The sequence below is a fragment of the Tursiops truncatus genome, chromosome 13 (genome assembly GCF_011762595.2).
Source record: "Tursiops truncatus isolate mTurTru1 chromosome 13, mTurTru1.mat.Y, whole genome shotgun sequence".
Classification (NCBI taxonomy): domain Eukaryota; kingdom Metazoa; phylum Chordata; class Mammalia; order Artiodactyla; family Delphinidae; genus Tursiops; species Tursiops truncatus.
Genome location: NC_047046.1, coordinates 68,942,955 through 68,970,512, shown reverse-complemented (window position 1 = coordinate 68,970,512; position 27,558 = coordinate 68,942,955). Strand labels below are relative to the sequence as shown.

The 27,558-nt window shown below is 36.2% G+C and overlaps 1 protein-coding gene across 9 annotated transcripts; it reads right to left on the bottom strand.

The window, feature by feature from the left end:
* Positions 1 to 3,674: 3,674 nt before the first annotated feature.
* Positions 3,675 to 27,212, bottom strand: C13H18orf54 (chromosome 13 C18orf54 homolog). Of its 9 annotated transcripts, none has more exons than XM_073790740.1 (10): positions 27,002 to 27,212; positions 25,943 to 26,039; positions 24,552 to 24,728; positions 23,934 to 24,262; positions 22,443 to 23,225; positions 21,736 to 21,886; positions 18,392 to 18,494; positions 12,047 to 12,178; positions 10,659 to 10,729; positions 3,675 to 7,236 (listed from the first exon to the last, which is right to left on the bottom strand). In XM_073790740.1, the coding sequence occupies exons 4-10, from the start codon at positions 24,214 to 24,216 to the stop codon at positions 7,152 to 7,154; spliced, it is 1,608 nt and encodes a 535-aa protein (XP_073646841.1). In that variant the 5' UTR covers positions 24,217 to 24,262; positions 24,552 to 24,728; positions 25,943 to 26,039; positions 27,002 to 27,212; the 3' UTR covers positions 3,675 to 7,151. The 9 variants fall into 9 exon arrangements, 7 of the variants coding, with proteins under 7 accessions (XP_073646841.1, XP_019792639.1, XP_073646840.1 ...); XM_019937080.3 differs by lacking the exon at positions 27,002 to 27,212 and adding an exon at positions 26,619 to 26,824; XM_073790739.1 differs by lacking the exon at positions 24,552 to 24,728 and having other exon boundaries at positions 27,002 to 27,190.
* Between the last annotated feature and the right edge of the window lie 346 nt (positions 27,213 to 27,558).

Genomic DNA, 27,558 nt, shown 5'->3' with positions numbered 1-27,558 from the left:
TATCCCTACTAGACAACAGAAGATTCCTACCCTTCCAATCATCCTGGCAGATGTCCCCTCTACTCCTCACCCCTCACCTCTATATCTTACTCATCCTTTCATACTTGGGGGCTCCTCTTTGTGACCATGGCTAAGTAGAGACCTGACACTGAACCCCTCAAATTTGACATTCTACTGTATACAGAAAACAAGTCACATGCAAACCAGGATACAGATGTTGTAACATCCCCTTGTAAAGTTACTTTGTAGGCATGGTCACCAGCTAGGAATCTGAAACTTCTATTAATCCATGAAAAAACTAACCAAAGCAGGGTCTGTTAGTTCAAAATAGTGATGCTATCAAAGTTCGTATTTCACCTCGTTGCCCCTTTCTGTTTTTACTCGTTCCCCACCTCACACCTTCTCTTTTCTCCTACTAGAAGTGAGAGTGTTGGGGAGGTTATGGCCACTGGCTTAGTCTACCAGCTAAACTTGCTTTAATCATATGTGCGGTGAAGAGGTCTAAAGGATAAGTAACAAGTGTACTTCCCTTGAACCTCCACTCCCAACTCATGATGTCAAGTCTATACCTTGCTGAAGATCCAAAGTGAAGTATTCTTCCAAGGGCCACCACTTTACAATGGCAGAAGCATTGCCTAGGCTCAAACACCCTCCCATTATGTGAGTGTGGGGATGGTAACTAGGAGAGACGGAGCACAAAGGACTTCAGTGCTCTAACAGGAACCCTGGGCTGAAGCATCCTGAAGAGGAAGAAGAGAATTGGGGTCCTAATCATAATGCTTACAGTCTAAAGAACGTAGGTGGCCTACAGAATGCAGAGAGATGTTTCTTTCTCCTCAAAACGAAAGAGTTATACCTTGGTGTGGGAAGAGAGGGAGATAAGAGCATTTCTTAATATATTCCAGCACAGTTTTCAAGAGTTGTAACTGGTGAATGCATGCCAGGGGCTGAGCTCAAAGCCTCCCCCCACCTAGGTGTATTAACATTATTAGCTGCTAGTGTTTACTGAAATCACGTGAGAGGCATTACCATTTAATTCTTGAAACAAAACTGCCAAGTACCTACTACAAATGGAAGGGAAAATTTAAATAAAGCCTCAGGCAAGATCAAGGAGCTTGTTTACAACAAAGAGCTAATAAATGGTGGAATCATAAAACAAATCTGCCCGATATTAAAGCACTGGTTTCTTCCACTAACAACACACAACATACCCTTCCAACTCAGTAATTTTGTATCAGACCTTTTTAATGACTCGAGTCTTTGCACGTCTTACTCTCTGCCTAGAGCAAACAACCTTCCATCCAATTTCTTTGATGGCAAATTTGTTCATTTTGGAGATCAGCTCAAGCATTCCCTCCTGAGCGAACTCATTCCTGATTCTTCCGGCCACTTAGCTGCGCCATCGCCTGTGCCTTAATAGCAGTTGCTCCATCTTCATTTCTCTGAAACAATACTTACCTGGGGTAGTGTAACTGTATACACTTATATATTTCCATCGAGTTCCTCACGATAGCCATACTTTGTCATCATCTCTCCCACCCTTACACTCCTCTCTCCTCCTTCCATCGCCACGCAGAGCCAAATAAATGAATGCTGAATGGAATAATAAATTATCAAAGAACAATATGTAGATCCTTTATGATCTACTCTATGCATCTTGGACATCTGATGCCACATTTCTTAAAAAATGAAAACAACTCACCAAAATAGAGAGAGATAAATATGAGGTGATGAATGCATTAACAAGATGGAGGAATCTTTTCACAACATGTGTATATCAAATCATCACGACATACACTTTAAATATCTTACAATTTTGTCAATTATACCTCAACAAAGCTGGGAAAAAATTAGCTATGGGTGGCAATAAGAAAAAATACAGTTGATGGATGTTAACTACACTTATATACAAATATCAAATATACAAATATCGAATCATTATGTTGTATACCTGAAACTAATATATGTCAATCATGTATCACTACGAAAAATAAAGTGCATACTCTAGAGTTTTGCTGTTAAGTAGGGCTCTGGATCATTTGTATAATATAGACATTTAAACAACACAGGGAAAGCTAGACAGCATTCAAAAAAAAGTGAGACAATAATGAACATAAAACTTTGTCCAAAAAAATAATTTAGAAACTAGAAACAGCCTGAAAGATGGAAGTAGCATTATTTTTGTTGGTTCCAATATTAGGAAGACCAAAATGTGAGATTGTCTTGAAAGGCAAAATTAAGAGTAATATGTGGAAGACACAGAAAAAATCATGGCTTAATTGAAGCAATATACTACAAAACAAAGCATTCCAATTGCAGGAAACGCTCAATTTCCAAAAACACTCAAAAGTTATGTGGCACCTTGATGAAACACAATTGAAGGAACGCAATCTACTCCCCTGATAGTCTGATCTTCTTTCATATAATTCCAGAATATTTACAATAGTCCCAGATTTCTAGTTCAGATCCGTTTTCTTTTACAAAATTATCAAATTCATTAGATTTTGAAAATATTGGCCCAAGGTTTCTTACTCGGCCTGTTTTCCAAATGACCTGACATTTTTGCTATTTTATCTTTATTCCAGGTTCTTGGTTTGGACAGGCTACATAGTATATTGCAAAACAGGGAGGTCAGAGTTGGACAGGTGAAGCATTTTTTAAATTTCCCTTATGATGTTTTCTCCCACCAAAACCTTTCTAGAACCTGACAAGTTTCCATGCCAGTCATCAATTTATAGTCTCTCAGCTCCAAATTCACCCTGACAGGGCTCACCTGCTGCTTTCTGGCAGCTCCACCATCAGTAAACAAGGTGGGTATAAAGACACCAGGTAGTTCTCTGCCCCAGTCACAGTCCCAAAATGTATGGTTCTCCTTGGCGACCTCACAGACCTGGCCCAGGCTGGTGATCACCCTCCCAACTTTCCCAATACAAACCCCTTACGCTCCAGGTGTCCAGCCAGCACTGTCCAGCATGCAGAAAGAATCCTCACTCCCTCTCCAGGCCCACACCCAGACACCACCTGCAGCTTCCCTGAACCTTGGAGAATGGCTTCCTGCTTGCCTAGTAACTGAAAACCGACTCTGGTCTGGACAAACCAGTAAACTGTGCCATCAAGTGACTGCAGCTACAAGCTCTGACCCCAACTCTTAGCTCCTTCTTAAAAGGTTGTCCTTCCTTGAGCACTCTCCCTTATCTCTGGGGTACCATATAGAGCTCTCTTATATCTTATCTCTTTTGTCACAATTTAAAACTTTTTTTCCCCCTATGGAACCCGGGAGAGAGGGAGGCAGCCAGGTCCAGGGAAACACCACTTCTTCAGCTGCTGCAAATGCTGAACTCCTGGGAGTCTGACCTGTTTAAAACTTTTTTTTATATTAAGCTTCTCTTGTTTACAATCACTGTGTGGTTTCTGTTTCTAGATTGGACCCAGACTGATAGTTTCCCATCAAGCCAGGCTCAAAGAAGCAACACAATGAAAACCAGCCACTGAAAGTTTCCCTAGACTTAGTCCTAGATCTGTAAAATAGTTCATGTACCTGATGAAATGCAGATATAAAAACTCAAAAATCTTAAAAGTTTTCAGGGCTCAAGAGGTTAGAAAGCTTATAACCAAGTCATCCAAAATACAAAAATGTTAATCTTATTTGATAAACTGCAATATCAAAAAAGAAATCTCTTCCATAATAGGTTTAATTTACCTCATTTTAAAAAGGATTTGCAGGACATCACATAAATAAAAGACGTGGTTTCTCCTATCTTGAGCTTACAAACTTATATAGGAAATCAGGCTTAGAATTATCAATTAACACTTTAAATTTACATGTTTCTGGTTATACATCATTATGTAAGAGACACTATCAAGGAGACAAAACAAAATCAATCATCTAATACTTTTTGAGACATTTTCTCCCCTAAGGATACAAATTTGCTACAAGAAGAATATCAAAAACATAAACAAGAAATATAACAGCTAAATGAGCGATGGGGAAGGAAAACGGAGAGCCAATCTACCAGAGTTTGGAAGGTGAGAATGTTTGGAAAAGTAAGTATAAACTCTGTCAGAGCTTTAAAGAAATGGCACAGTAAGCTTTAAATAACCAGAATGAAAGAAAACTGAGTATTTCAAGTATGAGAAATAATATGCATAAAGGTGAGAACATACACAGAAAGTTTGGGAGAATCTGAGTAAAGCAATTTAGCTGCAGCAAACTTGCTGAAATAAATCAGTAAGATTACAGTGGCGGTGTGTACAACAGTATCTTGTAAACACTAGTCAGGATGTCTTTGGATGTATGAACTGAAAATGAGGGGAAGAATGGTCATGGGTGAAATAAATATTAGGAGGCAAATGGACTAGTCTCCGTTAATGTAACGAAGTTGCTACATTGTAAAAAAAAAGTTGTTACGCAGACATGTCTGGTCTACCATAAGGACAATGTAGAATAAACTGGGAGGGTAAAAAACTAATACTTTTGTTCAAAAAAGGAAAATGATCTTAGCCACAGATGAATTTTGTTCCCTTTCATGCTACTTGCCTATTGTCAAGTTTACTTCTTGAGAGCACTTCTAACAAAGAGGTTTTGAGACACAGTGAAAGGTGGGACAGGAAAAAAGGAAACAAATTCAAAGTAATGAGTGATTCCACATATTCAAAACATAGGGGGAAAAAAAGAAATCTTGTCATGATTTATCTTCAGGCAACGTTTTGGTATAACTGCATATGATTTAACAAGACATTATCCAAAACATTAAATACAAAATAATAACCCCCCAAATCCACATTTATAAATTTCAACAAGAAATAACATAACTAGAGAGACATATAACCCAAACAAACCCAAGAAGACAGAGTTCCTCAGTTTGGTCAGAAATCTCTATGAAGCTGAAATGAATTGTCCCAGAAAAAACTGAGAGTTCTTACTGATAACAAAGAAAATACAGTTGAGTTTCAAGTCTTCACATATGCATCACACTTTTATCGATTGATCTCAAATAATTTTTGGAATTAGGTTAAATTTTTTCATGCTCAATTAAAAATCTGAAATGTCTTATTAAAATTATATCACTTTTTCTATTTAATATTTTTCAATATACCTAAAAGAGAGAAAAAGGTTGATAAAACTTTATATTCACAATCCTATTTTTAAAACTAATTGTTCTCATCTGCTTTAAATTCCCAACTCAGCAGTCTCAATACTGTTGTCTCCTTTTTTTCCTCTGGAAATCTCAAAATAAAAAATACTGAAATATTTAACAATTAATTAAATCAATTCCTTAAAGAATTTATTGAACATTTATCATTTACATTTTTTTCTTGTTTGAATCTCCTATATATTTTTTGAAAGGTTAGAATTAATCATTTAAAGTTCTCTTTTTTGCTAAAAAACTTAAACTTCCATATTTAATACAAAAGGAAAAATACTCTGGGGTAAGTATAATCAAGTTTCTTAAAATACTAGTTATAACAAAATTTTAGAACAGGCTTATCTTATTTAGTACTGGATATATGTTCTTGCAAATGGAAGAACTAACCAAATCAGTGCTACTCAGAGTCAACACAGCATAATAATCCCTTTGGAGATGCTTTCTAGGTATACTAAACATATTATATCTGATCAACAGATAATATGTAATTATCTGCTATCTTTGTCTGCTCTGCCTTTAGAATTCGTTGGATACCGGATTTCACTGGAACACGCTCCGCTCAGATCTATGTCCATCCACTTAAAATCTATCTGCACTTTTAACAGCCAACCACATTTCAATCATCAAAGTAATGTCTTGTTTGATTGTATGCAAACTATCTGCTGTGAAGCAGAAGACCATAATCAGAAATAGAATGTCTGCGGCAAAAACACCTCCACAGAGTAAACACAACAAACTTATTAGCAAGTGACTCTCAAACTGGGCAAAAAGAATTGTACAGTGACTGACTCACTAGGCAAGGAAAAGAAAGACAGGATTCACTCCACAGTCTCTGACATGTAAGTTCTATAACAAAGGCCTTAGATAGTGATTTAAATTGGGGGGAAAAAATTCTTTGACCCAATGTACTTAGAAATTCCTATTTGACAGTGAAGCTACTTATTAGCAAAAGCGCTCCAATTTGGGTAGTGTTAATTTGTACTATTTGTATGCATACCAATTCTTTAATTTCATCAGGCTTTTTTAATATGCTTCGCCATGTCTTATGAATTATTCCTTCATTTTGTTGGTAAAGATGCTTCCTACTTATTAGACGCTCATTTGGTAGAAGTTGCAAAATTATAGAGCTCTGTTCAGTCCTAGCTAGTGACAAACCTTAAAGAAAGTTCAGCACTTACAAAATAGCTTTAAAATAGTTACTTTCTAATTTTCCATATTCATTTAAGTTTAGTTATCAAATTCCATAAAGCAACTGGCCACTGATATAGTTTTTACTAGTTTGAGCTAACCTCAAAACTTAAATCTGGGAAATAATATCAAAATATTAAAATCTCAAATATCCCCCCCAAATATTTTATAAACTGTCAAGTACTGTCAAGCTTATCTTACATATAGAATCAAAGCATTAATTAAATGAGGTTTTCCTGGAATTCACAATATAAAACATCCTTTTAGCACTGTACCAGTTAATGTTATTTGCAAATATAACATATTCTTAAATGTTTGCTTTATGAAACTTGAAAGTAACATACTTCCATATGGATAAGATACACCATAACAATTTTGACATTCCTCAAGCTCCTTAAGTGGATACTAACTTTATAAAAGAGTCTATTTAAGAGATTTTGGATAGAAACCAGGAAAAGCTTCTTAATGATCCAGAATCAGATGATAAAATGATGAGGATGCTGAAGAAGGTTAAGTCCATGTAAGCTTCAAGAACGGAAATCATCCATCTTTGAATATTAGATATTTGACAGCCTGAAGACCAAAGTCAGACTAGGCCATATAGTGTGGGTCCTTCTAGTTCACCTCCTGGTATTTCGGCACAAAATGAGGATAGACCACAAAAATCTATGAACATTTTCAAGTCTGGTTTTTAAAAAATATATAATACTTGAACCAATCACAGAATAATATATGGCTTCTAATTACTTTGTCAGTTTAAGCAATAGGAAAAAAAATACATTTTTGTTCTGTGGTGACTACTTATTGGTTAGAGTTTTATTTTCCTCTTCGTATTTTCGGTGACTGTTTCCCACTGGAATCATCAACCAGGTCTCTCAGGCGAGATAAATGGTGCAAAGCCCTTCATTAAAAAGTATAAAACACATTATAAACCAATATTAAGGACTGAATAGGTAATGCAAAAAGAAATGGTGATTATATTGTTTCTTAACTTCAAAATTAGTATGAGAGATAAGTTTATGGAATAGTTTCAGTATCAAAACTGAAAATTTTTCTTTACAAAACCTTGCAATCTGAATAACTGAGGGTTAAAATAATTCATCTAAAATTCTATAAACACTTACTTAAAAAAATTATATGTTTGACATTTAAGGGTTTTTTTTTGAAAGTGTGCCAAGTAGCCTAATAAGAAACAATAATAGGTATCACTTGTGTCACACTTAAAGCATCTTTTTCATGTACTTTGCAGAATGAAATGATACCTTCTGATATACTGTGTATATCATTTAAGAAATAAAGGACATAATTCATTTTTAACATGTACAATCAAGAGAGCTAAATTTAAATAGCACTAAACAATCAGTTACAATTGAGGAAAACTCATTTTTATTGAGCATGGGGGAAAACAAATGACAATTACATTGAATAATGCAGTATTATACCAACACCCTGGTTTTTCTCAATCATCCCTCAGACAAACCAAGAAGATAGGAGCCCTTAACTTTCCAGTCTTCCTCTAAAAGTATTCTTCCAGCTTTCCTTCTCCCTTACCCTTCAGATCCTTGAGGATCACTCAAAAATATCAGTTAATCAACCATATTTCAGATCTCTGATAAATAAGAGACCAAGAAAAACAGAAATAATATACCAGTAATCTCTAAAGTGAGAAATTAGTGAGAAGTTACTGAGTGGTGACTACAACACCTTATTCTACAGTCTCCAACACAGGTTCAATTGATGTATATTAAATAAAATACATCTTCCACTTTACCAAGGATAAGGAGAGGGAGGAAATTAGTAGTGTTAATTACTGCATTACGTCTATTTCCCTGTACTCTATTTCTTAGACACTTCTACTCAAATGTATTAAGAATCTGAATTCTGCCATCCTTTTGGCAGCTTCTGTTAATTTCTGAGATTGTCATCTTCATTATCTAAATGACAATAACTCACCCAGAGTTACTAAGCAATCAGAGGTAAAATTAGACTTTATTATTTCTACATCCTAATATCTCTCTACTTAAAGAATTATTTTCTTCCTACAGACATATTTATGAGGAAGAAGATAATCTGTAAATATACTTGGGGCTTATCTTCCTTTTTTCTTTTCAGGCTGTGACTCAAGAGAAGGAAGATGACAAGTGGCTAGTATCTGATGTTACTGTTTACAAATCGGAGGGTCAACAGATCCTTTAGATTCAAAGGGTCTATGAAATTGGATGGGGAAAAAAATCATCTTTATTTTCACAAAATGCTATCTCTAAATTAGCATTTCCTTCCATTATGAATGTAAGCAACAGCCAAAATCTGTGACCTCATACGCCACAGAAATCAGAGGTATTTTGATATCACATTATAGTCATTGCAAGCATGTTTTATACCCATCACTACTTCAAAATTACAATAATTATATAATAGTTACAAAATTACAACAGTTATTAAACCCACTGCTAAAACATACGTCCTCTAAGTCTTGCTGTCTACAGTCCAAAAGTTCATATGACATAACTGGCCAACTATTAGACAACTTTAAGTCTAGTTTTCATCCTCCAAATAGTGAAGTCTCACTGGTAACCCAGACAGCAATGCCTTCCAATATTCCCTTTCTGTAATCGTTTGCTGATCAATATGTGAAAGGTAAGTAAAAGAGCACACCATGGTTTAATGCTTTTATTCAAGTTATGCAAAAGGCCTTCACACTAATACATGTTTTTACAAAATGAATTTTAACTTACCTGTATTTTAAATGTATTGTCTTATTTTAAATGCAATAAAGAGAAGCATATTTTACTAATTAGAAATGTATTTTAATATTTTCATAGTTAATTCACTATAACTGGTTTCCTTTCTAATCCCATGTAGTATATTTTATGTCTTTAAAACAAAATGTCAGGTAGAAAGGGGAGTGGGTAATAATGGGAAGGAATAAAAAAGCTAAGTATAAGTGTGAAATCTTCAGTCTCCCTACCTCAGCTATGCAATCATTTGGCAGTTCCTTTCATCTAACCTCTATCTCCCGTTTTGAGAATAAAGCAATCTGTTTAGAGAAGAGTCTATCAAAAGTGATTGGTATTTCAAAGATAAGTGTAGGGAGAAGGGAAGGATAAAATTGTAGAAGGAAATTATTCTTGATTTTCTACTCTCAAAAAGTGAAAAAGCAGGCTAATGGGGAAAACATCAACCTAAGGGTTGTATTACAACATTGAATAGTCATTCACCTTAAAAACTGAAATTAAAAAACTCATTTCTTATTGTGACAATGTATCTATTGATGATCATTCAAGTAAATACTAATCAACCCACAGAAACTCAGTAACACTGATTATGTGATGGCAATTTAGCTATACTTTACCCATTGACATCTTACATTTGTTTTTCTACTAGTACTACTATACTGGCTGTTCTCTTAAATACTATGTTTACTGGCCTATATTCAGCCTAGAATCCAGCAAGAACTGAATGAAAGGCTTTTCAGAACAAACTGCCCACTCTTTCCTAGATCTAAGTAAAATATGAGCACATTAGAATAAAGAAAAATGTTTGCTTTAGGGTCAAGTTTTGCAAGTCTCAGAGCTAATTCTGTCTATCCCTAGTGTAGAACGAAGACCAGAAAATTGAGCAAGAAAAGAGATCTGAGAAATGAGACAACTTCCCAGCTATCGTTAAGTTTGGTTTTCACAGCATGGCCTTTAGTATTGAGAATTACAAAATCTTACACATTCATATGTGTAAGGGCGCTTCATATTCACACAATCAAATCTATAAAATAAATACCCGTCTCTTCTACCAATATCATGACTATAGGAAATTCTTCCCAACTTTTTAAGATATGTAACTAAGAAAATAAGTAGATTAACACCTTAGGGCATTTAGACCTATCTTTATATCCAGGACATTATATCCACTTAAATTTCTGTGGCGATATGTCAAATAATGATATACTTACTTAGATTATTTATCTCTTCTAGAGGGAATATATGACAACACATTTCACGCACAAGTTGTTCTTCCAGAATATCCACACCAATACTATCTCAAATTGTTGGTATTACTCAGAAATGAAAAGATATTTTCCCTAGGCCATTCACATCTATTATATTTTTAGTGTCTACAGTTATCTCATTAGGTCCTAAGAACATTTTCAATAGAAAATAGCGCAAATTTAAGAGAAAATCTCAGGATTAAAAATTATGCTCCAAGAATCTTAAATATACCTAGCACACCTCCTCTTCCAGCTACTTTAATTCCATTCTGTAACCTTCTGATTTCAATCAGAGATGTTTGTATCCATAACATACTCAGAAATTAACAGAGAACACTTACTTTTGAAGTGACCTATTAACAGGAGCCATACTTTCCTTCAACTGTAATTTAGAGAAATCATCTTCTGAAACCTATTATTAAAAACACCAAATATAATAAAACAGTGAAAATATTATATAATTATAAACTTATATGCTATTTAATATGTGTGATTAACAACAACATTAAAAATATTGTCCGCATTCCCAAGGAAATAATTCTAAGCAAATAATTTTCAGTAAAGCATTAAATATATATTTTTTTATTCTAAAAATACTACAACTTTTTCATCTTGCAACTGTCGTAAAGTATGCTTCAAAATGTTTGTTCATTAAATATCAAATCTTGGCTTGAAATTATGACTTTACTAAACAAGGCTTTATCTCAAGAATGTTTAAAAGGGGAAGGAAAAGAAGGATGGATTGCACTGTATGTTAGTGTCATGATCATTAGAATGTAAGGAGAAAAATTAAGAAATACAACTTAAGTGAGTAGCATGTGATAGTTCCTAAAATCTAGTACACTCACTTGTAATGAAAACTGAATTTTGTAAAGCTCTACTGAATAACAAAATAAACAATATCAATTAAAATGTATTAAGTATTTTCCAGGTATTAAGTTTTTACCAGGTGCCAAGGACTATAATAAGTACTTTCTATAGTTTGTTTCAATTTGTCTTCTCAACAATCTCATTTTACAGAAGAGGAAACTGAAATTAAGGAGGTTAAGTGATCTGTACAAATACTGCACTTGCTAGTAAGTGGCAGAATTAGAATTCACAATCAGCCTTGGAAGAACATAAGCTAGGTTTGTAAACACTATACTACTGTGAGGAAAATTCGACCCCTATGAAATATCAGCCCAAAGCAGAAACAGATTTCCAAATTCCTAGGAAATACACAAAAACACAATTACTTTAAAATAAAACTTTACATAACCGTATTAAGAGTCAATAAACACATGGTAACAAAATGAAACTTCAGATGACAAAGGTTATGGGGAGAAGTCTCATGTCGAAAGGTTCTCTAGGCCACCTCAAATATAAACACAGGAAGTTGGACTACACAGAATAATTTTGTAGGGCATTAAAAAACAACTCTTACAATCCTTTCATCTACAGTTTTAATAACATCATATCTAAATACAATGTTGTATTTATAACCATAAACTTAATAGAACAATCCATTCAGGGGTACACAACTGCAAAAATCTTACAGTATTAAATTTGAGTAAGTTACTTTCTAAAAAAAAGAATAACAACAGTACAACTCTATGACATGTGTTATATACCATGCTTATTAACATAAAATTAGAGTTGAGGCTAAGAAAGACCTAGGAGGAAATCTTATCCTTCACAGATCTCAATTCACATTCATAGATTTCAATTCATAAATTAAGTTTGTGCTTACTTGTTTAATTTCGCCTTTTGGCTCTGTGGTTTTATTCTGATTAAAACTTTCTTGCACTGCTTGAAGATTAAATAACATTTGTTTCAGGGCTTCAACAGGACCATGGTGTTTCCCTCCAGAAAGGGTACAGCTCTACAAGTTAAAACAGATGAATGATGAACCATCCAAATTCAGAAGGGGAAAAGTTCTATTTTGTATTATTTCCCCGCAATATAAATCAATGCAAAATCCAAACAATACATGTCAATAAAGTGTTCCAACAAATCAAAACTGTAACTCATAAACCTCTCCTTACCCAGTCACTTAAAGACAATCACTATTAACAGCTTGGCACATCCTTCCCAGTCCTTGTTCTTTTAAAATGAATGGTACATGTTCACATTTGCAATGCGTTCACTTAGTACATTTAAAATTATAGATTTTTCGAACTGAAAGGTCCTCAGAGAGCAGGTAAGTCAATATGCTCTTTTCAAGTGTGTAAATGACGCTGGTTATCAGCTCAACAAGGACTAGAATTTCAAATATCATATTCTCTGCACACTTCCAAATACGTTTTCACACAGGGAATGCTGGTTTTTACCTCTTTATGGACCACACATTCCTTGCTACCTTAAAAACACTCACACCTCGATTACCACTGATCTTATCTGCATCCAAAGAAGGCAACAGCACTTAGCCACATAAGGTAGTTAGTTAAGAGAACCTGTACAGGATATTTTTAAACTTCTTTTTTAAAGTCTTACCTTTATTTTTACATCTTTCAAATGAGTTGCTGTGTCCTGATAATCATCCAGAAAGTGGAAAATAGGCCTCTTAAGATGTCTATAATTTAAAATATTTCAACATGGACAGTATAACATATATACGAAGTTAAGCACAGTGGCCAAAAAGATTTTAAAGGCACTCTCCACAGTTATATGAACAGGGTATAAGAAACAAGGTGTGGGAACGTAATAAAATGGTGCAGCTCCTGTAGAAAACAGTATGGTAATTCCTCAAAAAACTAAATACAGAATTACCACAATGATCCTGCAACTCCCCTTCTGAGTATATACCCAAAAGAAATGAAAGCAGAGATTCAAGCAGATATTTGTACACCTATGTTCATAGCAGCATTATTCACAATAGTCAAAAGGCAGAAGCAACCTAAGTGTCCATCAACAGATAAATGGATCAACAAAACATGAAACATACACACAATGGTGTATTATTCAATCTAAGAAAGGAAGGAAATTTTGACAGATGATACAACATGGATGAACCTTGAAGACGTTATGCTAAGTGAAATAAGCCAGTAACAAAAGGAACGATATAGTATGAGTCTTCTTATAAGATGCTATGGATTGAATTGTGTCCCCCACCCCAGAATTCATGGTGAAGCCCTAACCTTGAACGTGGCTGTATTTAGAGATAAGGTTATAAGGAGGTAATCAAGGTTAAGTGAGGTTATAAGGGTGGGACCCTGAAACCATAGGATTAATATCCTCATGAAGAGACACTTAAGAGCTCAAGGAAAGGCCATATGAGGACAAAGTGGGAAGGTGGCTTGTATGCAAGGCAGGGAGAGAGCCTTCACCAGTAACAGAATCAGTCAGCACCTTGATCTTAGATTCTCCCACCTCCAAAACTGTGAGAACCAAATACCTGTTGTTTAAGCCACCCAGCCTATGGTATTTTGTTATGGCAGCCTCAGCAGACTAAAACATATACGGTTCCTAGAATAATCAAATTCATAGAGACAGAAAGTAGAATGCTGCTAGCAGAGGCTGGGGGTAAAGGAGGATGGGGAGTTAGTGTTTAGTGGGTAGTTTCAGTTGGTAAAGCTGAAGAAGTTCTAGAGATAGACAGTGGTGATGGTTGCACAGCAATGTGAAGGTACGGCACTTATTGCACAGAACTATACACTTAAAAATGGTCAGGGCTTCCCTGGTGGCGCAGTGGTTGAGAGTCCGCCTGCTGATGCAGGAGACACGGGTTCGTGCCCCGGTCCGGGAAGATCCCACATTCCGTGAAGCGGCTGGGCCCGTGAGCCATGGCCGCTGAGCCTGTGCGTCCAGAGCCTGTGTTCAGCAACAGGAGAGGCCACAACAGTGAGAGGCCCGTGTACCGCAAAAAAAAAAAAAAAAAAAAAAAGGTCAAAATAGTAAAAATAGTAAATATTATATATACTTTACCAAAATTTAAAAAAAAAGAAAGAAAGAAAAAGAAACAGGGCATAAGGATCCAGTTCCACTTATACTCCTACAACCTCAGAGACAGCACCTGAGGCATTATCTCTAAATGATCTGCATCCAGCCACTGGTTTAGAAGAAATTCAGGTTGCCTAATGCCAACCATAAAAGTTACAAAAGCTTGCCTCTGCAATTTGCTATGTCTGCCTTGAGTGAACTTTTCAGGCAAAATTCTGGTCAGAGTACCAAAAAAGAAAACTACAAAACAGATTATATGAACTGTTCTGTGCCACTCACGAATGAATGTTTAATAAACGTTGGCATGTTTGATAGAATTTGTTCTGAGACTTCTCATTAAATCCTTGTAGTGAATGTCTCTGAGTATGTCTTTTTGTATAGTATAGCTCTGACTCTCGGAACTATAGTAATGTTTCATGTATTCAAAAACCAATTATTTAAACCACATAAAATGTGGGAATAACCCAATTTACACAATAAAAAAAATGAGCCACCTAACAGCATTACAAATGAACAACATGACCACATTGAAAGGAGTTGGGCAGAAAATAATTAACCACGGTAACCTTGGAAAAGAATATTTTGACTGGATATTGCAAGGCAAAAGACAAAAAGAACCATACACAAATAATATAATCTAATTAGTAAATGTGTTTCTTACAGCAGTATGGGTTAGCAATTCTGAAACTATGCATATGCTAAGACTGAAAAAATAAGTAAACCTATTATAGATAATAAGAGTAAAGATTCTCACCAGATGAGAAAGAAGTTACAAATAAGGAACAGAGGGGCTAAAACAAAGTCTGTGGTATTGGACTAGAATAAGTAGTATCAGTACGAACTCATGATTTTATACCTACATATAAAATATATACATGTAAACAGATATACAAATAAGTATGTGTGTATGCGTGGCTTAGTAAACTTATGTTTCCTAAGTCTGCCTGCTGAGAAAGTCTAGAATAAAAACCCAGCAGCAATAAGCACACCTAGTGCCTAGATCTTAGTTTCTAAATACCATTTTCCAATAAAAAGAACCATGGCTCCTCAGAGAAGTGCTCAAAAAAGCATAGGGACATGTCAAAAGGACACGTGGAGCCAACCTGAAGCAACTCTTTATGGCCTAAACTAAAACAATTTAAGCAACAAAATAAGTAATAATATTGTATTGTGTTAAACCTAGAATAAAATAAATATCTATGAGTCCTAATATAAATAGTTTAATAAATAAATGGGGGAGAAGGAATAGCTCTTCATTACACAAGAATTTCAATTAATAATGCAGACAAAAAGTCAATATCCACCAATGGATACTAAGTTAGTAGATGAAAGTTTGAGACTACTTGCATAGTCTCACAGTATCTCCCCTACGATATTTATTAATTACAAGGGGAAACCATGATTTTACTAAAGAGAAAACCAGTAGGCACCACGTGTTCAAGACTAACATCACAAGTATTAATATATTATAATTTTATATATTACATATTATTTTATTAACATATTGCTCTGGACTGAATGTTTGTGTCCCCTTACAATTCAAATGTTGAAGCCTAATCTCAATGTGACAGTATTTGGAGGAGGGGCTTCTGTGAGGTAACTAGGTCATAAAGGTGGAACTCTCATGAGTGGGATTAGTGCCCTTATAAGAAGAGAAACAGAGAGCTTTCACCCTCTCTGCTCTTGAAGATACAAGAAGATGACCATCTGCAAACTAGGAAGCAGGATCTCACCAGACACCTTCATCTGGACTTCTCAGTCTCCAGAACTGCGAAAAATAAATGTTTGTTGTTTAAGCCAACTGGTCTAAGGCATATTTATTACAGCAGCCTGAACTAAGGAACATATCAATATTACCAATGATATCAATATATCATGAACCCTCTTATATGATGCACTGAGAAGGGCACAGCATGATTTCTGTTGCATTCTTGCCAAAAATTCATAACCTCATTCTAATCATGAGAAAACTTCAGATAAACCCAATTCAGGAACTATCTACAAAAAAACCAATGACCAGTAACTCTGAAAAAGTGTCAAGGTCATGACAGACAAGGAAAGACTGAGGAACTGTCAGACTGAAGTAAATTAAGAAGACATGACAACTAAATGCAATGCTGGATCCTGCAACAAGACATTGGTAGAAAAACTGGTGAAATCAGAATAAGGTCTGTAGTTCAGGTAACAGTATTGGGCCTATGTGATCATTATGATATAAGATGTTAACATTAGGGAAGCTGGGAGAAGGGTCACAGGAACGACCTGTATTATTTTTGCAACTTTCTGTACATCTAAAATTATTTAAAAATAAAAAAACACCATGGTAGTGAGGCTGTGTGTGTAAAGGCATAAGAAAAGGGATTAGTTGGTTAGTATTTAACAGTCATCCATCTCAAACTCTGAAAAACTTATGCAAAAACTTATGGTCCAAGTAAATTGCACCACCCAATCCTTTAGTTGCTTGGCTCAAACATCTTGGACTCATACTTTGAATCCTCTCTATCTCCATCCTACGAGGTCACCTTCAAAACACATCCCAAGTCTAACTATTTCTGACCATCTCCAATGTACCCACCTAGCCCAAGCCTTTACAATCCCTATCCTGGAAGACTGCAAAAGCCTCCTAACTGGGTTCCCTGTCCTTCTCTAGCTCCTTTCAAGGTCTATGTTCCATACAGCTGCCTGTTTATATTTCAAAATGTAGATCTGATAATTTCATTCCTCCAAAGTACTCCAGTGACTTCTCATCTCGCTGAAATAAAACATAAAATCTTCATTCCATTACTTACATAGCTACATGATCTGACTCCTGGTTACCTCTCCATCTTATCTCTTAACCATTCATCCTTGTTCTTTCTGATTGAGCTACACTGACTGGACTCTGATATTCCTTGAACATGCCAAACACTTCTCTGCGTTGGGGTTTCTGCACTTACTATTCCCTCTACATGTAAAGTTACTTCCCTATGGGTACACACAAGGCTTATTCACTCATTTTAGGTTTTGGCACAAATATCACCTCTCTAGAGAGGCGATTCCTACCTACTCTAGTTAAAATTTCTCTATCCCAAGTAATTTTTCTTTATAACATTTTGTAGTATCACCTTATATATTACATTTTGATATAGCTTATCTCTCCAATTTGGAATAAAAACTCCAAGATGCAAGGTTTCTTCTCTCTTATTTACTATTAGGAATACAGTTCCTAGAAAAGTGCTTGGTATCCAAATATTTGGCAAATAAATATTTGATAATTAAGCTTCACTTAATCAGCATCTGCTATAGTATCTTATACAGAGCTCTAAGGTCAGGGACTTCCCTGGTGGTCCAGTGGGTAAGACTCTGCACTCCCAATGTAGGGGGCCCGGGTTCAATCCCTGGTCGGGCAACTAGATCCCACATGCATGCCACAACTAAGAAGTCTGCAACCCTGCATCCCACAACTAAGACCAGGTACGGACAAAATAAATATTAAAAAAAAAAAAAAAAAGAGCTCTAAGGTCAGACATATTCTGACAGCCTCTACTTTCTCTAGTAAATTTCACTGAAGGAAAAGATATATATTGTATTAAAATTTTTAGCTAATTTTTGTTTTGAGTGTTCAATCTCTCAAATCTTCCAGATGTTAAAATATCAAAGTGTATTTCAATATTTAACAGCCATGGCTTATACTTCTAAATCATATTATATATCATTCCTTATGTGTATATATACACATTTACACTTCATTTTAGGGTTACTTGCAAGATACACATATGCTGATTTTATAAAACTGGATAATAAATTTCCCATTTTAAATCACAGGGGTGATAATTGCATCTTAGAAACATAACTCTCAATAAGCAACCGCCATATGGGAAAATATAATTTACTCTATAAGATTCTGTTTTGTATGTTTTTCACAAGAAAAAAAAAAAACCATTGTAATAACAATTTAGGCTCCCTGTAGAGTTCAATCCCAGGTCACTCTACTTTAGAATACTAAAATAAAATTATGAATAATTCTAGGAGTGATGGTTTTATGGAAGTGTGTTGGGGAAGAAGGGATTTTAGTCATTTTTTGTTTTATACTATCTAAATAACTTAGAAATTAATATCTATATATATTAGTCATAAATATTCTTTTAATAAGTTAAAAAGATTTAACATCACCCACCTGATTATCATTATTTAAAAAGTCTTCAAGGAACCCGTCAGCATACTTTGCCCTTGAAGTTTGTTGAACACTATCATCAGAGTTAACCGGAACAGGAGATTTGCTAGGATTTAAGGATACGAGACAGCAAATAAGTTCCCCATTTACAAAAATTAGACAGTATATAACTGATGGTTATCATTTAAAGTGGTCACCACTAAATAACCATTAGGATTCATATTGATGCTGCTTAGTGATTCCTTCACCTTCTCCCTAAACTTCTTCCTTCATCCCGCCCTATCTCCTTGCTTCTCCTTTAAAGCTTTAAGGAAAAACTATATAGAAACTGAAGACATTAGTCTTCAACTAAACAAATAAGCCTTCAAATATAAGTATCCTCCAAAAGCTCATTTGCTTGAAATAAGCAGTGCATTTTTCCAATTAAACATTGTTAGTTACTCAATATTAATACACAAAACTGCCAGAAATTTATTAACAGTTTCTACTGGGATGGCAGTTACATGCTCTTCTACGTCAAAGCAATAGGACAGACTTCTCCCCCAGAACTGGCACATATTAATATAAAGGACAGATTAAAGTGGGAGAAGGATCAATTTTGAAATTAAAATTCCTGAGTTCAAATACCAGTCCCACTCACTTATATGACTTCACAAAACTTTATCTTCAGTTTCTACATTTGTAGCCCCACTTATGTCACAGAAGTATTGCATAAATTAACTCAATATACCTGGTACATTGAATAGAGCTCAATAAATAATAGTTTCTATCTTGATGTTCAAGCAGAAGGAAAGGGGATCCCCAGCAAGAGTAAAAATTTTCCCCAAACCAAATTCTATTAGTTACAGAGAATAAAGAAACTCATTTTATCTTTTTCATTTATATATCAATATAAGATGTATCTCTAACTCAAATACTCAGATATCTAAGAATCTTCTTAAAACATTTAAATGTAATAATGCTTTTTTCTCAATAATTAGCAGCACTTCATTATTGACTCATTTGATTTGTAATTTACTAGGAACTTTTTCTCGCTTCCAAGTAGTCTTTTCTCCCATTCTTTACCAAAGAGTTTGTACATCCACCAACTATCAACAAAAAAGGATTTACCTCATTATAGAAGATGGGTGCTGGATATATAGGGAATCATTATACTATTCTTATACTTTTGTATTTGTTTGAAATTTTCCATTATAAAAAGTTAAACCAAAAAAAAAAAATTGTCTGGTTGTAGTTATTCTATCTCTCAGTACACTACTTGGAGTATTTCCCAGTCAATTTTGTTTCTGATGACAGATTGATAATAATTTGTCATTATCACAGTGAAGTAAGGTCTATTCCTTCTTCTCACACCATCATTAATTTAATGGAAAACATATCCATCATAATATGAATTTAATCTTCCAAAAATCAACTACTGTACCATAAAGTACTAGGGCAAACCATTAATAATAATTATACAAGTTAGAAGTCATAGTATCTAATTACAAAATACATTTGATGCATTCAAAAATTTTACTCTTAATTTAAGCATCTCTGATATGATTTGCTCACCCATTTTGGTTCCACTTGAAAGCAAAGTATTGCAGCTATAGGACTTTACAAATACAACCAACTGATAAGAAGATAAGAAATTAGTAAAGATGAAAGATAAGTTTAAGAATTAAGTGAGCTAATTACTAACCCAAGTTTTTTTTTTTAAAAAGATATTAATGAACCAACAAGTGCGAAATGAAGCTAAACAAACAAAAAATACTCTGGATGATCATCGCCACTATTAAAATTTTTAAGAGAGCATCATAAATCAGAAACTGTCCTAAGTACCTTATATTTACTTATTTTTTTTAACATCTTTATTGGAGTATAATTGCTTTACAATGGTGTGTTAGTTTCTGCTGTATAACAAAGTGAGTCAGCTATATGTATACACATATCCCCATATCCCCTCCCTCTTGCGTCTCCCTTCCACCCTCCCTATCCCACCCCTCTAGGTGATCACAAAGCACCAAGCTGATCTCCCTGTGCTATGCGGCTGCTTCCCACTAGCTATGTATTTTACATTTGATAGTGTATATATGTCAATGCTACTCTCTCACTTCGTCCCAGCTTACCCTTCCCCCTCCCCTTATCCTCAAGTCCATTCTCCACATCTTCATTCCTGTCCTGCCCCTAGGTTCATCAGAACCATATATTTTTTTCTAGATTCCATATATATGTGTTAGCATACGGTATTTGTTTTTCTCTTTCTGACTTACTTCACTCTGTATGACAGACTCTAGGTCCATCCACCTCACTACAAATAACTCAGTTTTACTTTTTATTATGGCTGAGTAATATTCCATTGTTCATATGTGCCACATCTTCTTTATCCATTCATCTGTTGAAGGACACTTAGGTTGCTTCCATGTCCTGGCTATTGTAAATAGTGCTGTATATTTACTTTCTAATCAACTGAATCCTCACAACCCCAAAGTAGAAGTGATTTGTACAGAGTCTCAGCAAGGAAGTGACAGAGCCAAGATTCCAAACTAGAATTAGTCAGTGTCCACTTACAAAAGAATAAGATGTTCAACTGAGAAGGAATCAAAAAAAGGATTCAGGAATTAACAGACTGTCTGTAACAGAATGAAGGCTTAGACAACTGAAGATAATAAATTATCAGAGCCTAAGGCAGGACACAGGATTACCAAGAATGCATTTCTGATGAATATACGTGTAATAATATCACTAAAAGAAACTTTCCTACCTAAGCTCTCGATTCCTCCTCTATACTCATATTCTCGGGTATCTAGGCAAACACTTTTTAAATTATTCTGAGAAACTATGGCATAGAAAGGTTAAGTACACAAATGAAAACAATCTTAGAAACTGCAAACATTTACCATACAAGAAAATGCACCATTATTTACAGAAAATAATGACTAAGAAAGTAAACTGTAAATGAAAAGAAATGAATAACTCTAATACATGGAGAGAATATAGAGGAAGAAAAAACTTAAAGTAAAAAAAGTAACGAGAATTTCAAGCCTTCTCCATTTGCAAAATAGTTTGCTTTTGGTTCTAATTCCTCATATTTAATATATATTAATATTTTACAGTGCAACAAAAGGACCATGTAACAAAGACAAAAATTATATAATGTACCTAAGATTATGAAATATTATGCCATCTTGTGGTAACAAATGAAAAATGCAATTTAAAGCAAGCAACACTGAAAGCTATGCTCTACAGAATTACCATGTTATTACCACTGTTAATTATCATTGTTATTTAAAAGATAAATCAGATGTTCACATGACATTCTTCATTTGGAAAACTGAATAGTTTTTCTATTGTAACTTACTTACAAAGTAACAGGAATATTTTCCCATGATCTTTCTGCTTCAAGTTTATCTAATGAACAAGGACTGTCATCCTTCTTCATAGACTTCGGTAATTCTTCAGTACAATGCTCTAGATTTCTCTTGGCCTTCAGGATAAGCAATTCAATTCTGTCACCTAATTTAAAAGATCACATTAATTCTTTAAGAAAAGAAATAAATGCAAAGCACAGCAAAACCTCACAAAGGCAACAAGAATTCAGATAATTTGGAATACACACATATCTGTAATAGCAAGCTATGTTAAAATGTGACATCTGGGGCTTCCCTGGTGGCGCAGTGGTTGAGAGTCCGCCTGCCGATGCAGGGGACATGGGTTCGTGCCCTGGTCTGGGAAGATCCCACATGCCGCGGAGCGGCTGGGCCCGTGAGCCATGGCCGCTGAGCCTGCGCGTCCGGAGCCTGTGCTCCGCAACGGGAGAGGCCACAACAGTGAGAGACCCGCGTACCGCAAAAAAAAAAAAAAAATGTGACATCTGTTGTGACACAAAGAAAAACAGAAAAGACATTTTCCAGTCACAAAATGCTACGTAAATGAAGACCATTAAGAGTTCAAAATAGATATATCACTTGATGGTTACATCAAGAATATGACACAAAAACTCCTAGATGTGAGGTCAAATTTATAGCACTTTCTTTGGTTCTTAAAAACAACAACAAAACAAAACAATTACCACTGAATGGCTTTTTGGATCCTGGGAGAAGTGGATTGTCACACTGACATTGGCTATGTTCAGAATCACATTCATATTCATTAACTAATCCTTTATCATCACTCAAGGAATGTGAACTGTTTGACGGTTCAAAAGAATATTCAAAACAATCTAATTTATTCATTAGCTGAGAAGTTCTTTGTGCCTGGTAACTATGCCTAGGGGAACAGTGATCTTCTTTAAATATTTGATAAATCCTTTGACTATTTGTATCGGGCAGCAAGTCTTGATTGTAGAGCCAGACTGGGTATTTGAAATCCGGTATACTCGTTATCCCTGAAACATTAAGGTCAGACTTCTGGCTAGTGAGCCATCTTGGGTAATTCTTTTCAAGTTTGTGTTCTGAACTGTCCCTAAAAGATGATTTCTTGTTAAAAGATAAAGATGGTACAGAAACACATTTATTAACCTTATTCACAAGTTTTGGGTTTTTCAGCCTACCACACTGCTTTCCTTTTACATTTGTGTATACAACCGGGGTAACTAAGTTATCCTTGCCCAGTAGAGTGGCTGGTTCTTGAAAATTTTGATTCTTTTCACTGTTGGATGAACTCAGTCTTCCAATATGTTTTTTGCTTTTCTTGCTAATTCCATGACCTGCTCCAACATAAGTGAAAGAAAATGATCCATCTGCTGGAAGTTTTAATAGATCATCAGTTGTTAGGCTAATGGAGTCCATGTCATTAATAGTCTGTCCTCTACAGGATAAGGACAAATCTTTTTTGTCATCAAGATTTTCAAAAGCTGAAAAACAAAGCATAGTTCTGTTTACCTTCCTGTATCACATATAAAAATACTTTATAATATTCAACAGTAAATGAAAATTAAGAATTAAGAATCATGTTTGCCATTTTCCCTTCCGGAATATATTCTCCACTTCTAAGAGTAGAATGTAACCTTTTTCCACACTAGGGGCCATTCTGTAAGTGCTCAGTAAAGTGTTAACTGGATTATCAACAGATGCATTTTCCAAACTTGTATTCATGGAAACCTTACCAAGGAAAAACCCTTAACATCTTGTGAATATTACTGTCCTACAGAATACAGATCAGGAAGACTAATATAGCCCTAGCCCATCAATTGGAACTGATCAAGTATAAATTCTGAAAGGCTGAGATTTGTTTAAAGTCATTAAGCTAGTTAATGGAAGCTAGAACCACCAAGTCAATGCTATTTCTGTTATGCTATAATAGAACGGCTTAAGGGTTTAGGATCAGCCATCTACTATTATTAGTTACATTTCATGAGCTTCTCCTCTAAGGTCAAAAGGGGATCTTACCTGAAAACCCCTGAGAACCAGAAAATTACAGAATCATTTAAGAAATATAACCAGATCTCAATATTACAAATCATTTTTACCCCAAAAGAAGCATTTAGTTTTCCAAGGCTACAATACATCTCTCAAAATGCTTTAAATCGGTAGGCAAAAAGAAAACAAAGAATAAAGCATACCATTCTTTGGTTTATAAACATAGTTGGAGAATTCTGGCATATTAGCAGAACATTTATCGATGTTAATCTTTCCAGTGCTTGCACCAAGATACACACAGCTTAGATCAAAATCATCAATATAGGCCTGTAGAGCCTGAGATGCAGAACTGTACAGTCTATCCTTATACTGAAAAGAGCCATCAGAGTTAGAGGAATTACTACCACTCAGGTTGCAGCTTGCTAACAGAGAAGATACTGAAGATTCCCAAGAACAAACTCTGCGCTTTGTATTTAATTTTGCCATGGCTTCCTCAAAATGGGTTATTTCCACTCATTTCTCTTAGAAACAACTGTAATACAAAAACAAAAGGTTAAACTTCCAATTAAAAGGAATAATAGCTGTACAGAGAGAAATTACTAAATCTGTAAACGTTTTATAACTTTCTTTAAAAAATAAAATCCATTATCTATAAATTATTTTTAGGTAATGTACATTATAGATTATCTGTTTTAATTACTGTGAATTCCTTCATCATCAATTTAGAAAACATTTATTGATCACCTATTATGTGCCTGGAATTATGTATACAAAAATCATCTAAGACTATGTATAGAAAGTACCAAGGGAAGAATACTCACTTTTTTTTTAAAGTCCTAAAAACTACGATGTACAGTCTTTTCTTATGCTGATATAGGCTATGACATCACAATACCTAACATTCCCTATACAAAATATTTTTCAATTCTTAAGCCTACCACCACGCGCTGCACATAGTAGGTGCTTGATAAATTTTTAAAAGGCATCAAATGACGTAGCTGAAACAAGAAGAAACAATGGAGAATACCCACCTTCAACATTTTAAATGCCAATTTGTAACTTCAGCCAACCCCTTCCCCCAAGACTTGAGAAAACAAAACAATTTACAATATTCATTTATAAAGAAATAAACTGCAAGTCTTACCATATAATGAGCTAGCAAAATGTTCTTTTCCTAAAATAACACTGTCAATAATCATTTTCTGACATTCATTTTTGATACTATCCTCACTATTTTCAATTCTTATGTAAAATGGATTCAGCCCACCTCTCTTTCAAAGGAGACAATAGTTTGGAAATTGCTTTAATGTATTCATCTGTTTTTCCATTATTAAAATTGAGAGAATTCCAGTCTACCTTAATATAGCAACAATAGGATCTATATTTGAAAACCTAAGAAATAACAGAGTGAACAGGTACTACTTCAGTAAATAATATGACATTCTTTTAGAATTAAATCAATGGATTTTCTGAAGTAAAAATGAAAGCTTAATGTCTAGGACTTAACACATGCTATGATGTTATAAAATTAATGTTTAATTTTTGGCTATAATTTTTGGAATGTTAAAGTTTTAACAACTTTTAATGTAATCTTAATAACTGTCAAATTTGACTTTAAAATACTGAGAAAGTTTTCCGTTTACGAAGAAAAGAGTAAAAGGTCAGAGCTGACACTAGTCAGTGCAAAGCAGCAGCAGAACATAAGATAATGGTTATTTAGCCTCTGCTTTCCCTGAATGCTGTGATGCTATTGGTATACCTCTAAAGAATGGCTAGGCCAAGTCAGCTCTGCCCTTTCTTCACCCCTCTCACTAATGATTTTAACTTTTCTCAAGTAAATATTGCTTGGATAACAAACTTGACCAAACGTTTCCTCCCTTATTCCAACACAGGACAGGTTACCGATTTTGTAATTTATTTTACAAAACCTTGAAAACGAAAACAAAACCCTAAAAAGGAAAGCTGTTGGATTACAGTTCTCAGTAAGTGGGTAATAACATTTATTTTAATTCACAAAAGGCAAAAAGAAAATCCACAACTGAATTTTTATTGTGCAAAGTTTCCAAAAGTACACCAAAGAAGAAAGAAAAGTTTAATCAACTCCTATGCACCCATCATCCTGCTTCAACTACCAACACGACGAAACTCTATCCACCCACTTCTCCTCACTTCTGCCACAGAATTATCTGGAAGCAAATTCCCTGCATCTTACCATTTCTTCCGTTAACACTTCCGGGTGTATCTCCAAAAGGAAATCCATCATTCCGACGAATAGAACGTTAGCACGAGTGGCCAGAGATCTCTACTACCTTTCATTCAAAAACAGAACGTAGAGCGTTAAATTACCAATGAGAATAGCTCACAGGAAATGAAGAACAACTCTTAGAAATAACAGCTCTGATTTATGTTATGAAAATGAACATGTGCTTGTTCTGCAGCAAAAAGACAAGAATTAATGACCCTGGAAAGCGAAGATCGCTGGCGCCCCTGCAGCGGAGCATCTTCGGCTTCAAAGCTTCCGCCCTTAACTAGGAAGCACCTCCCTCGGGGATTTCAGCACCCACCCACCCACCCCCCACCGCAGTCCCAGACACAGGCTTCTCACAAACCATTCATCAGACAACAAGAGCGAGCAGCCAGTTTTGCCGAGGTGACGGCCCCTAAAGCCCAAGACCCTGCCTCCCCGCCCGCTTCAATCGCCGACAGCGCCTCGAGGTCCAGGTCAGGTCCTCTCCTTCCCGTTCCGCGACCCTCCCCCTAAAATTGCCCGCTTTCCACCGGGACTCTCATCCCGCCCCCTCCCTCGGGAGACAGCCCACCCCTCCCCTCGGGCTGTCAAAGGATGGGACGCCTTTCGAAAACACACGCCCTTTTCCGGCCAAACTCACCGACGAAGGCCTGGAAAGAGAGAAAAGCGCACACGTCCTCAATTCTCCACCCAAAGCCCTGTCCTGCCACCCGACGGGAGACGTGACAAAGCACCCAGACCCGGACGCCGCCCGGCCTCAGGTTCCGCTAGCTCGCAGGTTCCTCCGCCGTCAAAGCCGAGCGCGGATCCCGCGCTCCCTTTCAAACTGACCCAACATGGCGCTGGCTTGCGGTGCGCATGCGTGGCGCTCGGGGGCTGGGGCTAGCAGGGCGAGGGGCAGGGGGCGGGGCGGGGCGTTAGGTCGCTCTCCCTGCTGGGAAGTGTAGTTTCTCCCTCCCGGTCTTTCTTGGGCGGGGAGGTTCTCGACTACCTCCGCGTCGCTACCCCGCGTGCCTTCCCCACCTCGGTCACGGCTCTGCGCGGCCGGTCTGCGCGTATGACAGGCTGAGCTTCCTTCGGCCAGTTTCCCGGGGCTTCGAGACGGGACGGGGCGGGGATGGGGACCTGGGGCCCCGGCGGCTGCCGTTTCGGTCGCTGAGAGCCAGCCCTACAGCCACAGTCCTTCCAACACGCTCGGCCTCTCCGCTTTCAGAGCACCCCCTCCCCGGATAAGACACCGACCCGGCCGGGGGGGGGGGGGCAGATCCCCCGACCACTTTTTTCCCTCCTCTTCAGGGCCTTCCCCTTCCCATCCCGGAGCCCGGCCTTCCTGGGTTTCCAGCCGGCCCCTCACCCTCAAAGCAGACGCGGGATTGGAGGAGGGAGTTTGGCCAGGGGTGGGACTTAACAAACTCCTTGGGGACCTTGATTCCCAGGGAACAATGGCAGTGACCCAGCACGGATTGGGAACCCAGTCAGGCAGCCCAGAAACAGGGAGATTATACAAACAGATGTAAAGACCCACTTAACAACATGTGTGAACCTGTCTACAAGGCTGGGACGGGATGAGTTGCGAAGAA